This window comes from Macaca thibetana, chromosome 14 (genome assembly GCF_024542745.1).
Source record: "Macaca thibetana thibetana isolate TM-01 chromosome 14, ASM2454274v1, whole genome shotgun sequence".
Classification (NCBI taxonomy): Eukaryota; Metazoa; Chordata; class Mammalia; order Primates; family Cercopithecidae; genus Macaca; species Macaca thibetana.
The window spans coordinates 97,887,442-97,903,544 of NC_065591.1; the positions used below are offsets into that span (position 1 = coordinate 97,887,442).

The window sequence follows — 16,103 nt, forward strand, 5'->3', positions numbered from 1 at the left end:
TTTTTCACCATTACTTTACCAGAACTTCTACCAAATATTGTTCAGTATCAACAATAGCCTGACTCCACATAGACCTGTCTAGGGTGCCTACAAAAAAGTTTTCTCCATCTAAAACTCTCAGATTCTATTCAAGTTAAATAACAAATCAAAGACTCTCATATGAACTACACATTTTTTGCCTTCCATAAATGGATCAAATTGCAAAATGATCAGAAAACAAAAACAAAATCAACTCAACTTTGTCTTCACTTCATATCTTGACTCCAGCTTCCTAAAATAATAGGGTTTTTTTTATTTCTAAGCAATATCTAAAGAACAAAAAAGTAGGCAATTAACAGAATATACTAGTGTCCCAGAGCCCTTCTTCATTATGTATCAATATTTTTAGACTTAAAGAAAACAGTTCATGGATGGGAAATTTCTCACCTAATCTAAAAAGCCTTTCAAATTAAGCTCACTTACACCTTCCCATCTAATAACTAGTTCTATTTCAGCAGGAGGGAGGACAAACTTTTGTCTCCATTCTAGGCACCGTCTTAAGGAGTAATAACTTATTTTATGTTTTGGAGCTCCAACTGTCTCAAATTTTCTGATCGTTTTCATAAATATATAAATATATACATAGAGAAAATTATTAAATTTTATAATAACCTAGCATTCTTTCATGCAAATTAGAAATAACAGAAAATATCATAGAATAACATCAGAGAAAATCAAAACAAAAATAATCTATTCCATTAGAAAAAACTTTGTTTTCAAATTTTTATTGTTATCACAAATACAAGAGAAGTAAAACACTGCTTTACAGATAAAATTTTCCACAAATATAAATAATGAAGTCCCATTGTGGTGTGCATTAAGGATGTTTTCTGGAGAAAAATAAGCAAGCATAATAGAAATACATATGTTAGAAAAATCTGTGTAACAAAAGTCATTTTAATTTATTGAAATGAACTGAACAACTCAGTCAGATTTAATTAGCTTGTATCCAACTCATTGTTTGGTACATAATGGACATTCAGTAAATATTTGTTGTCCAAAAGAATAAATTTCTATCTATCCCTGTAGTTTCCAAAATCAAATTGCTTGCTCTTACAGTTATGCAGTGACATTACTTTCACCAAACATGAACTACAAAATGTTTTAGAATGAATGCTATTTCAAATTTTAACAAGTAGGTTTCCAACATGTTATAAAAAATTAACATAAAATGTTCTCCCAAAATGAAATACATTATGTTTTATTTTTTCCTCCAGGAATGTGTTTTTATACCAAAAAAAAAAAAAAATCCACATAGGTTGTATATTGGTCTAAGGTTTATCATCAAGAGAATAGATTGTTGCACTCTAAACGTTAATAATACCCTACTCTGAATTTGTCATAAAAGATGATATTTTGACTGGCCTGACCTAACTTAAATCACAGTAAATTACTAGGAGGCAGTTGTTGCTTTTTCGTTTTCATTTTGTACTTTCTTCGGGTGACTGATTTTCTTTGTAAACTTACCTTGCCCCTCCCATTTGGCCTGATCTTCATCAAAAGAGGTAAAATAAGGAGAAGTCCTGAAGTAAGAAATGCAGCTGACTCTAAAGCCTTTATGTGTAAAACTAAGCAGAAAAGACCAATGCTGCCAATTCAGTGCAGAAGGAAAAATACAGAGAGAACTCAGCATACACATGCTGAAATCCTGGCTTAGCTGACCTTCAAATACAGAATCTTGGTAGGAGAAAACTAACTATCCCAACAGTGACTCATCTAATGAAGAAGGGAAATATGGAAACCTGTACCACACATGGAAAGGTTTCTGTGAGAGACCTGACTCACTTGTCATTCACAGGACTGTAACCTCTCCAGCCTTCCATTCAGCAGCAAATTATTAAACTCGTGTTTGAACGCAGCCATGTGCCAGTACCTGTGTAGAAATAGAGAATTACCACTGTCCTTTCCCTCAAGGAGCTCAGATTTAATATAACGAACAACTGGACTATTTGGGGTCACTGCAGCCGCTTCCCTGTCACACTCCAGGATGTGCAGTAATTAGCATCCTCACTCACCTGTCAGCCATTCTCAGTGCTATGAAGTTCTGACCATAGCAGTCCTCAGCCAAGAGGCTTCACCTTGAGAAGTAAAAAATTAACAAAAGATATGAAGAACAAGGTCCTGCATCTTACATGAAATAAATTAAAGCAGAAATGCATGATTTGCGAGGTACAAATTCCTTCATTTGAAAACGATCCTTTGATAGTGTTCATATGAGTTAATATTATTGTGATATGGTCCTCCTTTATGATCATAGGAAATTCATACTCACTCTTGGGAATAAAATAACAAAAATTTACTACTTGACAATGAATGAGCCAATTTTAAAATATTGATTGCAATGTCTAAAATGTATTCTCCACTTTGGTTAACCTGGTATGGTTTAGTCAAAGCACAAACCATACAAAGAATTTTAGGCCAATTTTTATGCCAGTTATTCAATCCTGGTTCTAGTTAGAAATTTTGGCAACAGCTGCAACCATCAGTCACCCATTATTGCAGCTACAAAATTATTTTTTCTGTTAATTTGATACTTTATTCTGTTTCTGCATGTGTAAAATATGCACACTCATAGATGTGGATATTCATATAAAAATTATTTTGTAAGTATCACTTTATCAATAATGTTTTCTCTAGGCATTATATTTGGTCGTGCACTTCCTGATAATTTGGCACTTTGAAGAATACAGCCATTTTTGACTTTGATAGATGCTATACTTACAAATAAGCCGCTTTCCTCTATCACAGCCTGGGAACCAATGCAAGAATAAAGGAATTAGTACAGAAAATATGCATTCATCACCAGGAAAAAGTGGAAAGGAAAAAATTTGTAGTAAACAAAAAACACTGAAGGAATCTAGCCCATGGAGAAGGACTCTCCTGGTAATGAATTCCTTGTTCTGATATTCCACCAGTTGAACATTAATTATGGTTGATACTAAATGTCTTATATTCAAAGTGTTAATCTAATTTTACCCTCTAAAACCGGGTTACTGGTGTGAAATAGCAGAAAGAATAAAGAGGCCAGAGGGAAAAAGAAGGTCATAGGAGAAAAGACTGCCTTAAGATGAGAGAGAGAAGCCTAATGCAGTCTTCATCTTATTCACAATTTTGCCTTCAATTGTCCCTTCTTGGAGAAACTTAAAAGGAAACTCTCCTCTGGTTTTCAGCACTGAGTCCTCCTCCTCCCAACCCACCCCATTCAAGAACTGCAATATAGGCTAATATAATTTAGCTACACATGTGTTACAAAGACTTTGGGGAGCTTGTCTGGGGACCTAAAAACCCTTAGAGTATCAGTTCCAGAAAAAGCTTGCTCTGGATTCAAAAATCTTGCTCTGTCATTTTTTAAATCGAGCTACTTTATGGCGCACCTACTCTGAGTCAGATACTCTGGAAAATACCTTTTTACAAAGATAAATGAGATGTGACTTCTGCTCTCAAGGGATTTGCACATCACTAGTAAACCCAGAGGTGTGGTTATTGTAACAATCAGGTCACAAATGGAGGTTGGGGGTCAGGTGCAGAGAGTAGTGGTTGGTATGGATAGGAAAATCTAGATTAATTGGGTTTAAAATAACCAGGCACCCCAATTAATCATAATCCTCAACTCACCCCACCCCCAAATTCAGCTTTCAGTAGAAAGTATTAAATCATGCTCATGTCAGATTTTAATCCAAAAATCAACATCATATTCTAGGATCATGGCAAATGTATATTACTTCTTCAATGGAACAATGAACCTAAGCCATAGTTATATAACATTGAAACAAAATTTAAATTATATCCAGAAACCATATAAACAAAAATAAAAATTTATATTTTAGAATTTTTTTCAAAACTAACCGTACCAAAAAAATGGGTTTTAGTTTAACCAGAAAGTCCAATTAACTAGAAACATCATTTTGTGAGTCTTCTGCTATTAATATTTTTAATTGCAAAAGCTATGAAGTCATACTATCAGGAATCCTGATTAGGCTACTGCCTCGCTGTGTAACTTGATAAATTAAGCTGCCTGTGCTTTGGATTCCTCATTTGTAAAATGTAAATGATGTTAGTGAACATGAAAAATGCTTTTAACAGTGCCTGGTACATAGTAAATGCTCAGTAAATGTTAGCTGTCATGATCACCATCATTCTTAATGCAATTCCTAGTTGTGTAGATAGGTTTTTGGAATGAATCCCCAATAAATGCATGTGTTGTAACTCCAGATGCACTCAGCATTTCCTAGAAGAACTGAGGCACATTAGGGGATACAGCCAGACAAAGTGCCCAGAGGAATATGACAAGTCTGTCTCGGGACGAAACAAAAAACCAGTAAGCCAACAAAACAGTAACAACAAAAGATCCTAAAAGTTTCTGCTTTCCCTTCATCATCTTGGCCTTCATATTATAATATGGGAGTGAAAACTGAAAGAATTATTAAATTCCTTGGAATATTGATGCCAGGTAATGACTGATGTCCTCCTCCCTGAAACTCCTAATACAATATTTAGTGTTGAAGGAATCAAAGATGGTAGAGGAAACAAATAGAGTCTCATAAATATAAATAGAGTCTTCTTGTAAGAGGAGTTTGTCTATTTAGAAAAATCTTGATAACCTCTAACCTGTCTTTTTTTGTTGGTAAGAATTTGTGGAATACATTATAGTCACTTCACCTTGTACTTAAAGTACATTAATATACTTTAAGATTCAAGATAGATGAAAAGATAAATAGGTGATAGATTCGAGATAGATGCTTCTGGTGATATTATTTATGTTAAAGACTGCAATTTAGAAGGAAAGTGTCATCATGGGCTTATACTTTATAATAATTATTTAAATATTTGTCTCCTGATGACCTTCCTCTGCATAAGATGGTCTTTTGTAACACTGAAATCACACTCCTTTTTCAATTAGGTATTGGATGAAAGTGGTCAAGAAGTCGATTTAATGATGGATACTCTAGACATACTTTTATAGCATAAAATCAAATACCATGAGCTAAATCATAATGCATGCAAGGAATGAAATCAGTCCTACCTAGCTTCTATTTCAGTCTGTCTGTCAACCTGCAGCTACTTCCTTAATTTTGGAAGACAACAAAAAGAAGCTTCTGGATTTTGAATGACTGCCACATTTACGTGGGGAAAATGGTAAATGTTCCAGAAACCCAACCAATGCCAATAGTTTTGGATTCACAGTAATTGCATACATTTTATTTAAAAATCCTCCCTAGCAGTATGTGCCTGTTACCTAAAGCGATGGAGCAGGCCCCAGTTTTATGTCTGATTCTAAACCTGGGCCTACAGTACAAGACATAGCACCTACTGTGGCCTCTGCTCTGTCACTTTGCCATGCGATTCTAATGTAGTTTTACTTGAATAACATAAAATAACATATATAATGTTATTTATGTTATTTTCCACGTGAAGAACTCCTGTAAACCTTGCCGTTTTGAAACTCAGTGAGGCAGGCGTCTTAGACAAGCTGAAAAACAAATGGTGGTACGATAAAGGTGAATGTGGACCCAAGGACTCTGGAAGCAAGGTCAGTCGCTGCAGTTCGGGGCCTCCTCTTGTGTTCACAAAGCAGTAAACGGGAGCAATTGTTAAAAGTATATGGAAACCATAAAAACTGAACATTATACACTCAGCCACTGCCTAAATTAAAAGCTAATGTCATAAATTTCAACCATAGGGATGGTCTTTCCAGGAAACTGCAACCTGCTCCCCAATATTAAGACTTTCAAATTAACTTAAAAGTGCAAAATTTTTTAAAATAATAAAATTCCTTCTGTATTATTCTCAAACTTACGTACCACTAATAAAAGTAGTGTTTTTGGGGGTAGTTTTTATGTTTGTTTCGGAGGCAAAGACTTCATGAAATCATGTTATTTCAAGAACTGATGTATTCTCAAAACAGGAAATCTGTAGTAAACCAGAAAAAGGAGATTCTAAATATTAAATAAATGCTTACTCAGAGGTTCTGTCTTTTGTCACCATAGTGCCAAGCATTCCAATTTAGTTTAAAGATGCCCTATTATATTTGTGTGCTGATAAACAGAGTGAACCTTTCAATTCTACTCACCCAATTGAAATTGTTTTAATTAATCAATGTTTATGAATAATATTCTCAAGCTCTAAGATCTCTTAATCATAAATTCTTTTTAAAACAATGTAGGAAAAAAAATTAAAAATGCAGGAACCTACATGCCTAATTCTGTTGAGTAGAAATAAAAGTAGTGGAAATAGTTATGTTTTTATTTAAAAAAAAAAATCACAGGTTTATCAATGAGTCTAAATACCTACACAAGTTGATAGACTATAGTAACAGCACCTGAAAGCCAGAGCTGAAGGTTCTTGGAATCCCCTTTTATTTCTTTCTGTATCTTCTTTAAGAAAGAAAACAAATTACTGGATATTCTAAGATATTAAACACATGACTGGTTTAAATAGGAGAGAGCCTCAGTTAATTTAAGGAGACAAATTAATATTAATGAATCCCTTTCAGGTCTTATCCCTATATTTTAATCCTTTCTGTCTGTCTTTTAACCAGAGTGGAATGAGACAAGCTTGGCCAGATAATTAAACCATTACCTGCAATCCTGATGTAAAGTCAGACAAGCGCAAATACTTAATGAGTAATTATTTTTAAAATGAAGCTACCCTAAATTGTTTGGCCGTCAGTTGATGTTGTGACTAAGGTGACAGTGTATATAGTGCATCTTTTGAATTAAATACTCTCCTATAAAACTCTTTAAGGGTCGGAATCACATTTTGCACAAAACATCCTGCTGAGAAGACAATGACTACAGGGCATCCTTCAAGTAGCCTACCAAAATACTTCTTGCAATAATATTATGTCATAAACATATTTATAATTTATTAGACAATTTTGAATTCTTGTTACAATTTTAGTATCTTCCAATCACAAGAGTAGGACTTAGAGATTATTCTGGATTTATTATGAGATCATATGTATACTGAAGCTCTGAAGAATAATATCTCTAAAATATTAATGGATTAAGCATTTTTAAGTGGGAATGATATTGTATTTTTAATTAATAAAAATAATTATAAATTCATCCATAAATAACTTATTTTTCAATTGACCATAATAATTTATATATTTTTAAAAGTTATCTTTAAAAAGTACTTGAGTTACACATATATAATTATTTATAAATAGTGTAAAATATGTAAAAGTAACATTTTCCATGAGACTTCCCTTGTAGACACTGAAAGAACAGATAATGTATACCTTGGCATATTATTTTCATATATTTGGTAAATTAATGATGAACAAAATGTGAAACTATCAGCTCAACAACTCCTTAGTTGCTCAACTAGGAAATGTGGAGTTGGATTTATTCAAGAGAAATCTCAGACGTTAAAAAGCATATTCTAATAGAAGCAAAGCCAAAAGAGGTCCCCTTTCTCCCATAATTGGATTTTAAACCTGTCATTTTCAAACTTAACAATAATAACCCCACTTCTGCCACCCTGTGTAAATATATAAATGCTTATATATGGCTAAGTATAATGGTTTTCATTGCATATTTAATAATGATAAAATGTTACTGATTTCATTGAATGTAATTAGATACAATTTGTTGATAACTATTATAATTTTACTTCTCCCAAGAGCTATAAGCTTTATGTTTAAATTATAAACCTACATCAGTGACTTATACTTGTAAATAATTTCAGGTTAAATTAAGCGTTTACTTTCATTGGCTTTTTGGATTTCATGTGTTCTTTTACCTTTAGGATGTGACATTTCTGCAGTTAACTGAAATATCTTTATCCCCCCCTAGGACAAGACGAGTGCCTTGAGCCTGAGCAACGTAGCAGGCGTCTTCTACATTCTGGTTGGCGGCTTGGGCTTGGCAATGCTGGTGGCTTTGATAGAGTTCTGTTACAAGTCCAGGGCAGAAGCGAAGAGAATGAAGGTGGCAAAGAGTGCACAGACTTTTAACCCAACTTCCTCGCAGAATACACAGAATTTAGCAACCTATAGAGAAGGTTACAACGTATATGGAACCGAAAGTATTAAAATTTAGGGGTAGGACTTAGGGCCGACTACAGTGAGTGGGGGATGCATCCTGTGAACGCAGTGTTGTGACCTGTCTGTCCGGTGGTGGTATTGCTTGCTTCTAATTAGAGCTTTATATTTTTGAAAACTTCAGTGCAAATTGGTTCGGTTTTCTTTGGCTGCAGATGTACTGTTTGAAACTTTATGTTGCCAATAGATATCTGCATTGCAAGGGTCAGAAAGATAAAAAACAAACCAGAATTGCTCTGTGAAATGATTTAAACAGTATATTCTACCTGAAATTTGGGGAAAATTGGAAATTAGATCTGGGCTTCCTTGCATATCGACTGGGCAAATCTTTCCTGTAACAGTTCAATTTTAGGGTAGGTGCTAAAAAATAAGCACAAAATCTGTTCCAAGTGATCAAAACCCAGATAGTTGCCTATTTTTGACAAGGTCATATTGTTTTCTGAGGACCAACACATGTAAAAACTCCAAGGCACAGAGTATGTGCTCAATGAATTTTGGCTCCTCTTCTAATTTGTTGTACATTAGTCATTATTCTACATTTTTAAAACATGAAATCCCACTTTTTATTTATCCGATGGTAGTCCTTGAGCCAGAACTTTAAGGAAGAGTGATGATCAGAATTTTGACTACAATTCACATTTATTAGATGAAATTCAACTTTTATGCTCAAAGTATCACTAAGGTAAATAGACATTTTAGGCAATACAGCAGTTTTTCCATCAGAGACATCAGCAATATTTGTGTCCTATAAGAAAGATTCAGAAAAAGATAAAAATTGCAGTGAGTCATTATGAGCTTTTTTTTTTTTTTTTTTTCATTTCAATTGCTTTTAAGCAATCCAGGTCAGCACCACTTACTCACATCCTCTCATCATGGCACAATAAAAAATTGTAAGCATTCAGTAAAATATAGGAGATGGAGGTTATTTTAAAAAAAATCTAAATGTGTACTTCTTCTTTCCTCTAGTAATAGGAAGTCGTTTTAAAATAAGATCTGAAAGGATTTGTTATTGCTCTTCCTAAAATCAGGACTCTGAAACCCATTTTCTAAAATTATCTATAATAGCTAACTGAATAGGCTGCTCAGTTTCATTACAATGATAAATGAGTCTTTGAACTTCCAAGAGATATTTGGTACTTGATGTACCCTAGAGTCAAAAACCCAATATACTTTCAGTAAGATGTACATCTGAGCTTACACCAGCTAAACACACTTGATTTTTATATTTGTTTATATGAAAGCTTTTGAAATACTTGTATCTTAAAGCAAAGAGTCAATGCCATCCCTTTTAATCTAGATATAATTGCTTTCATCCATAATGTAGAAATCAGTGACTGAGTACAATAGCACATAGATAGTTCCAAAATGATTCTTTCCTAATTTTGTGAAAAAGAATTAAGAACTAAATCCTCAATTCACTCGATCCAAACATTTTTAACATGTCTTATAATAGCAAAACTACAAAGTGGGATAATATCAAGGTGTCCTAGCCATTAGAGGAATGCTTTCATCTTAATGTTTACAGAGTTAATGAGAGACTTTTTTCAAACTGAGAAAAACAATACTTGATTAATTTTCAGAACCAATTATTTGGACTGAATTCTGAGATGAATTTTGTAAGATGTCCTTACTAGGTTTTGTTACCAGTTCATTAAAACTGACTTTTCTTTGACATAACAAAGGCACTCCAGTCATCATCAGCAAGGTACAAGGGTGGGAAGCAAAGCAAATAAAAAAAGAGTATTAGAAATTTTTAGAAAGAAATACTATGTATGCTATTTCATTTCTAAGTTCAGGGAAGTTATTAAAAGGAGATGTAAATTTGCACATCATATATATACAATTTATATATAACATTGTATTTGGAGTTACAACTTGACATTGAAGTTCACATGAATTGCCTTTAGAGGTAGATTTGAACATTTAAGACAATACATTTCAAATAAATAGGAAGCATTCGTCTGACATTTTAAAAGGCAGTAGCATTCAAGATAAATGAAATAATCGGTGCCTGTCAAAACTTATAAGTAAGCAGTTTTTATTGTACTCTCAAATTAAAGGAAAACTTTCATAAACTCTATGGCCATAATTATGGAAATGATTGGTAATTCGAAAATAATATTGCCCCAGAATCCCAAAAACAAAACCTGACACCTTCAATCTGTGGTAGATTCTAGTAAAAAGTGATCTTCCCTCAAGGGAACATAAGCCACAGCAATCCAACAAAACCCAGACCATATGTAAAATTACTAGAAAGTTTTCCAGTTTGAGGAGCCTCAAAAGGTTCACATCAAGATGAATAGAAATGGCATTTTATGGAAGACGCAGATGATGTTTAAGTATAGGAAATAAAAATGCTAAAACAGATTTAAAGAAAAATAAGTCAAAATTTTATTAAGTAATACACTTCATTGCATTAATCTATAAAAGAGGAGGGTGTATTTGAGATTATATGGAGTTGTTCAACCTTTGGAAGTTTTCCTTTCCTCACAAACATGATCAAGAAAAGAAAGAAGGCCAGGCGTGGTGGTTGACGCTTGTAATCCCAGCACTTTGGGAGGCCGAAGTGGGAGGATCACGAGGTCAGGAGACCGAGACCATCCTGACTAACACAGTGGAACCCCGTCTCTACTAAAAATACAAAAAATTAGCTGGGCATGGTGGTGGGCACTTGTAGTCCCAGCTACTTGGGAGGCTGAGGCAGGAGAATGGCGTGAACCTGGGAAGTGAAGCTTGCAGTGAGCTGAGATCATGCCCCTGCACTCCAGCCTGGGCGAGACTCTGTCTTAAAAAAAAAAAAGAAAAAGAAAAGAAAAGAAAGAAAGAAAAGAAAAGAAAGAAAACAAAAACAGATTTTTATGGCAAAAACCTTCTGTAAACACTTTTTTAAAATTACCATGCTTTTATTAATGGTATTTTAGCATTTCCTCTTGAAGAAAAATTAAAACAAAGCTAAACTAGTGGATTTTAACAAATAATTGTCTATTTTACTTAACATTAAATGTTGAAAGGGAATCTAAAGAAACATATTCAGACTTTGATCTTGGTTTTAAGTTTAGTGATTAGTAGGTACCTATGAATTCTCTGGAACTATCTTTCCCAAATCTCTTGTTAAACAAGAGGTGAGTGGTTTGGCGACTGAGTGGTTTGGGGATCCAAAGATTTAAGATGGGCTAATACAATGGTTTGGATTAGACTCATAGATATTCATTTTTCTTGTTTTCCTCAGCATATGGTTTTATCTAACTAATATAAACTTCCTAAATCTGCTCCCAAATTCTTTTCTTCAGAAGATTATGAAAAATGCCAATGCTGTAACCGGAGTGTTCCATATAATTAGGTACTCACTAAAGGGTTCTGACCCCCAAAATGTCCATCTAAAACACATAAAACTGAAAAGATTACACTAGAAAGCTATTTAGCATCTTGATACCAAGTCTTGGCTTATGTTTCTTAAATCCATTTTGTTGCTAGATTTTCTTGATATAAATAGTACTGCTTTGCTAATGCTTCTTTTTATACACACACCCAAAAGCATACGTACTCTAATATTGAGTAGGAAAATATTCACCTCCAATAAAACAATCTCCCAAGAGTCTCACTTCAAAAACCGAGACTACTGCAACCATGTATCCTTTTTAGTTCCTTTGGTGAGATTATTCTATATGAGTGAGGTTCTTGATTAAAATAGTGGGCAATGTATTCATTTACATTTTTAAGGTACCATTTACATACAATAAAATCTACCCTTTTTAGTGTACAGATTTGATAAATTATGAATAATTTTAGAATATTATCCTATCAGTTTCATTTACAAGAAAGAGAAAAAGTATCTGCCTATATAAGGTTATTCATCCACTCAACAAATATTTACTGAGTGCCTATTATGTGACAAATAAAAGTCAGAAGAACTTTGATTTCAAGGGGCTAATAGAAGATAATCAGGTAGAAGTGTTGTTTTTCTCTAAAATCCTCATTATATTTCCATGATTTCTAAATATAAAAGCTATCCATGTTTCTGTAAAGACCATATCCCCAATTCTGATTATGATGATAAGCATTAATTTTTAAGACTGTTTACTGAAACAGAACTGTGATATTGACCTTGATTTTGTCATTTATATGTCATTACTAGCAATTTGACTTCAACTTTCTGAAGTTTTCAGAGTAACTGATCTGTAAACATTTTTATTCCACCAGTTTTTAAACTATTTACTGATTTCATTACTTAATATATAATTATTCTAATATTTAAGCTCCAGGGCAGAATAAACACAGGGATGGAATTTCCTAAAGATTTGGATAAACTTGAATTCACAACAGGAAATTAGATACATGATGAGTTGTGAGTTATGAACTAAGTCATAACAAACTTAGGGAATCGCTCCTTTACCCTATTTTCCTCTTAAGTTATAATTCTAGCTACTAGAAAGAATTTAGACAGTGAATGAACGGTAATGAGACTAACATAATAACAGTGCCTGTTTCTCCTTTGTATAATGTTATCTGCTATCTAATGGATAAGGAACAGGAATTTACTGATTTCAGTTCCCTGACTCTTTAACCTCAATATGGGAGGTTCCCCAGTGATGACCATTCAGTTGGCTTTGAAACATATCCCTTTTCAGTGCACCCCTTTTAAATACAGTTCTTAAAATATGGAGCCTTAGTGTCCATAATAGCATAGAGTGAACTATATGTCACTAATTGTGCTGTTCTGGGTCATGTCTATAACTGGTGTGAATGAATGAAGTGTCTGTGGATAGGTCTGTGTTATAAAACAGGAAGATCTGTCACGAAGTCTATACATATAGTTTGTTTAGGTACTTCATTAGTTCTGAGAGTCTAATCCTTGCACTGTAAAGACATTTCATAACAAGGAAATACTATCTAAAGAATGTTGTCAAACATAAAAGAGCTTTTAAGCTCATCCAGAAGTACTAAGATATACAGTGCAGCAAGTTAAAAGATGTTTCCTGCCCAGATTTACTAACAGTAGTTAAATATTATGATTTTAGAATGAGTTTTTCCACAGGTAGGACCACAAACTCTAGACAGATTCATTCTTCGGTGTAGTTAAGCTTTCCTTTCCCTGGATAAGCAGTTTTCATATGACCAAAAGAACATGGAAAAAAATGCAGATGTCTAATTATTGATATTTCGGTGTTTGTTGTGGAATATTTTGTTGAAGAAACAGAAATATGGTAACACTCCGCGTTCTTTCTGCTTCCTTTCCATGCAACCCAGCTGACCTTTTCTGAAGCCATAAGAAACAAAGCCAGATTATCCATCACTGGGAGTGTGGGAGAGAATGGCCGCGTCTTGACGCCTGACTGCCCAAAGGCTGTACACGCTGGAACTGCAATCAGACAAAGTTCAGGATTGGCTGTCATTGCATCGGACCTACCATAAAAACCAAAAAAATAATTGAGTGCCTTAATTAAACTGTGTTGGTGACTGATGGAAACGCAGCCCTGAGGAACACGCCACGCGCGGGTCTTTGCTAAACCAATCCTTTGGCTGAGAACGGGAAGTCCGTCCTAACGGGCTGGCCGGACATCAGCAGCAGCAACGTGTGCATGAGCTCAGCTCGGAAACCCAAACTCAGATTTTATATCAGGAAAACTCACAATTTAGGTTTTTTTCGGGGAGTGGGTGGGGGAGGGATCTGGGATGGGTGTATTAACAGCAACAAATTTCATTTGAATGGACTCAAAAACTAATCAGACTTGCGAGTTAGCGCATTAAACTGTGAAGTTCTTGCTCAGAAAGGCCTTTGTCTTCACCGGAAAGGATAAAATAGTTATAGAAGTCCGTGAACATGCTAACCTGTGTCTCCAGAACACCCATATAGTCCATGGAAGAAAATCCAGCTGAGAAAACAAATCACTAAACTGTGATAAGAAAATAATGAACAAACATGTAAATCCTGTGGGGAAAAAAATAAAGGAAGTATTTACACTTACTTTGGAGAAAACAAATACTGAAACATGCTTGCTTTTTAACTGATGTAAATTCAGTAGAGGACAACACAATTCTTTTTTCTAACCATCTTAGGGAACAATACATTGCAATAATTGATATAAATGCCATCACTGTAATAAACTTTAGAGACTTTTTTTTATAAAAGTTGTTGGTCATCTTCTTGTTTGCTGTAAACTTCACTCTGTCACATGAGTCGGTTCACAGATTGCTTTTGTCTCACAACCAGGAAGAAAAGCAAAAGGAAGAGAACGTTTAGGTTCAATCACCAGTCTGCGGTGTAGACTCAGAAGAGACTATGGGTCACTCATGTTAACAGTATTATTTATAATCTTCTGTGTACAAAATTGTGGTTTTTGTACCCACCAAAAAGAATAAAACAGCAGATGTTCTTACAATATCTACAGAGCTTAAAAGTTTTTTCTTATCCTTATAAAAGTTATTTGAGAAATTATAAGACTATAAGAGAGATTGTAATAGTCGTGGGCCATAGTGGAAAATGTAGCTAGCCCTCATTATTTTTTGCATACTAAGCGACCCCTCTCTTTCAGATCTTTGACTCATTAACAGATCGAATTGTCAAAGATGGCGTCTTTGAGTTGGGGAATGAATCACTGTCCTAACAACAACATACCTTGTAATTGTGTGTTGAAATTTTACTTGACTGTATTTTGCTGCATAAAATTGTGTGTCTCTTGGGCTTCTCCCCTTATTCCCTTTGTTCCCTTTAAATCATATGAAGGCATTCATAATAGTTTGGGGTAGATAACAAATGAAGAATTAGTCTTTGTTTTCAACTGGAAATTGTAAAAAAAAATTATACCCATGTTTATTTATAAAAATCACCTTACGTATGAATTAAAGTAATATGGTCCAAAAGAAGGTTTGGTTCATTTGAAATAATAAATAAATACTCTAATACAGATAAAAATCATGTACTTAGGGTATTGGCAGAAAGCACAAGTTAGGATGATTTCAGAAGTCTGGTCTTGAAGGATGAGTTGAGTTTTAATAGGAGGAGAATGTGTAAAGAGCCATATGAGTGAGCAGTGGCCCAAAGCCATGAACATCAATGGCTCATTTAAGGAATGAATGCCATTAGATGGGCTAGTGAGAGCACAGGGTATGATATTATGGAAAATAAAGTTGGAAAAGCTGAAGGATTGATTTTCTTCCATCAACTCTCAAGATCCCATTCCCCATTCAATCTCTGTGCTGCAGTAAGAGCAATCTTAAACAGTATAAATCACACACACACACACACACACACACACACACACACGTCCCTCAGGAAAAATTTCAAGCTCTTGAGAAGATCACATGAGCCCCTTCATGACCTGGCCCTTGCTTATTTCTTCCAGGACTTCTCTCACTTCTATCCAGCTACTCCCGTCAGCAAATGAACCTCCAAAGCAGCACATGGAGCACTGCATAGACTATTTCCTCACTGCGTAACTCCTCCCTGTCTCCTCTTTACCTGACTAACTTATAGTCATCCTTCAATACTCAAATTGAATTTTACTTGCCCTGAAAAGATTTCCATGACTATCCACCACCTCCCTGCCTGTGAGACTGAGTTAGGTGCCCTTTTTAATGTCTTTCGCCCATCACAGCACTTACCATACTGCGTTGTAATTGCCTGTGTACTTGTCTGTATAACTACTAGACTGTAAGCTCCTTGAGGGCAGGGACTGTGTCTATCATGTTCACAGTTGTATCCCCAGCACCCAGCACAGTGCCTGGCATATTGTAGGTGCTTAATAAATATTTGTTGAATGAATACTTGAATTGAATTGAATTAATTTAATTAAGTGAAAGCAGAAAAACAGCATCGTTTTCTATTAAGAGTCTCTAGAGTATATTTTAAGTAATATGGTCCCCAACTTAATGAGCGTTCGACTCATGATTATTCAAGTTTATGATGATGCAAAAATGATATGCTTTCAGTACAGTACTCAATAAGTTACATGAGATATTCAACACTTAGTAATAAAATAGGCTTTGTGTTAGGTGACTTTGAGGCTGATATAAGCGT

At 34.5% G+C, this 16,103-nt stretch overlaps 1 protein-coding gene across 10 annotated transcripts in view; it reads left to right on the plus strand.

Moving 5' to 3' along the window:
* GRIA4 (glutamate ionotropic receptor AMPA type subunit 4) overlaps window positions 1-15,848 on the plus strand; it is a 373,574-nt gene extending 357,726 nt beyond the window's left edge. For 4 of the 10 annotated variants that reach the window (XM_050758797.1, XM_050758796.1, XM_050758798.1 and 1 more), the window contains 2 exons: window positions 7,839-7,973; window positions 13,334-15,848. In XM_050758797.1, coding sequence (XP_050614754.1) covers window positions 7,839-7,973; window positions 13,334-13,498 — 300 coding nt within the window. In that variant the 3' untranslated portion in view covers window positions 13,499-15,848. Of the gene's footprint in view, window positions 1-5,454; window positions 5,584-7,838; window positions 8,087-13,333 lie in introns of those variants that run through there. The other 6 variants (XM_050758794.1, XM_050758800.1, XR_007719405.1 and 3 more) reach the window with 6 other exon arrangements.
* The last annotated feature ends 255 nt before the right edge of the window (window positions 15,849-16,103 follow it).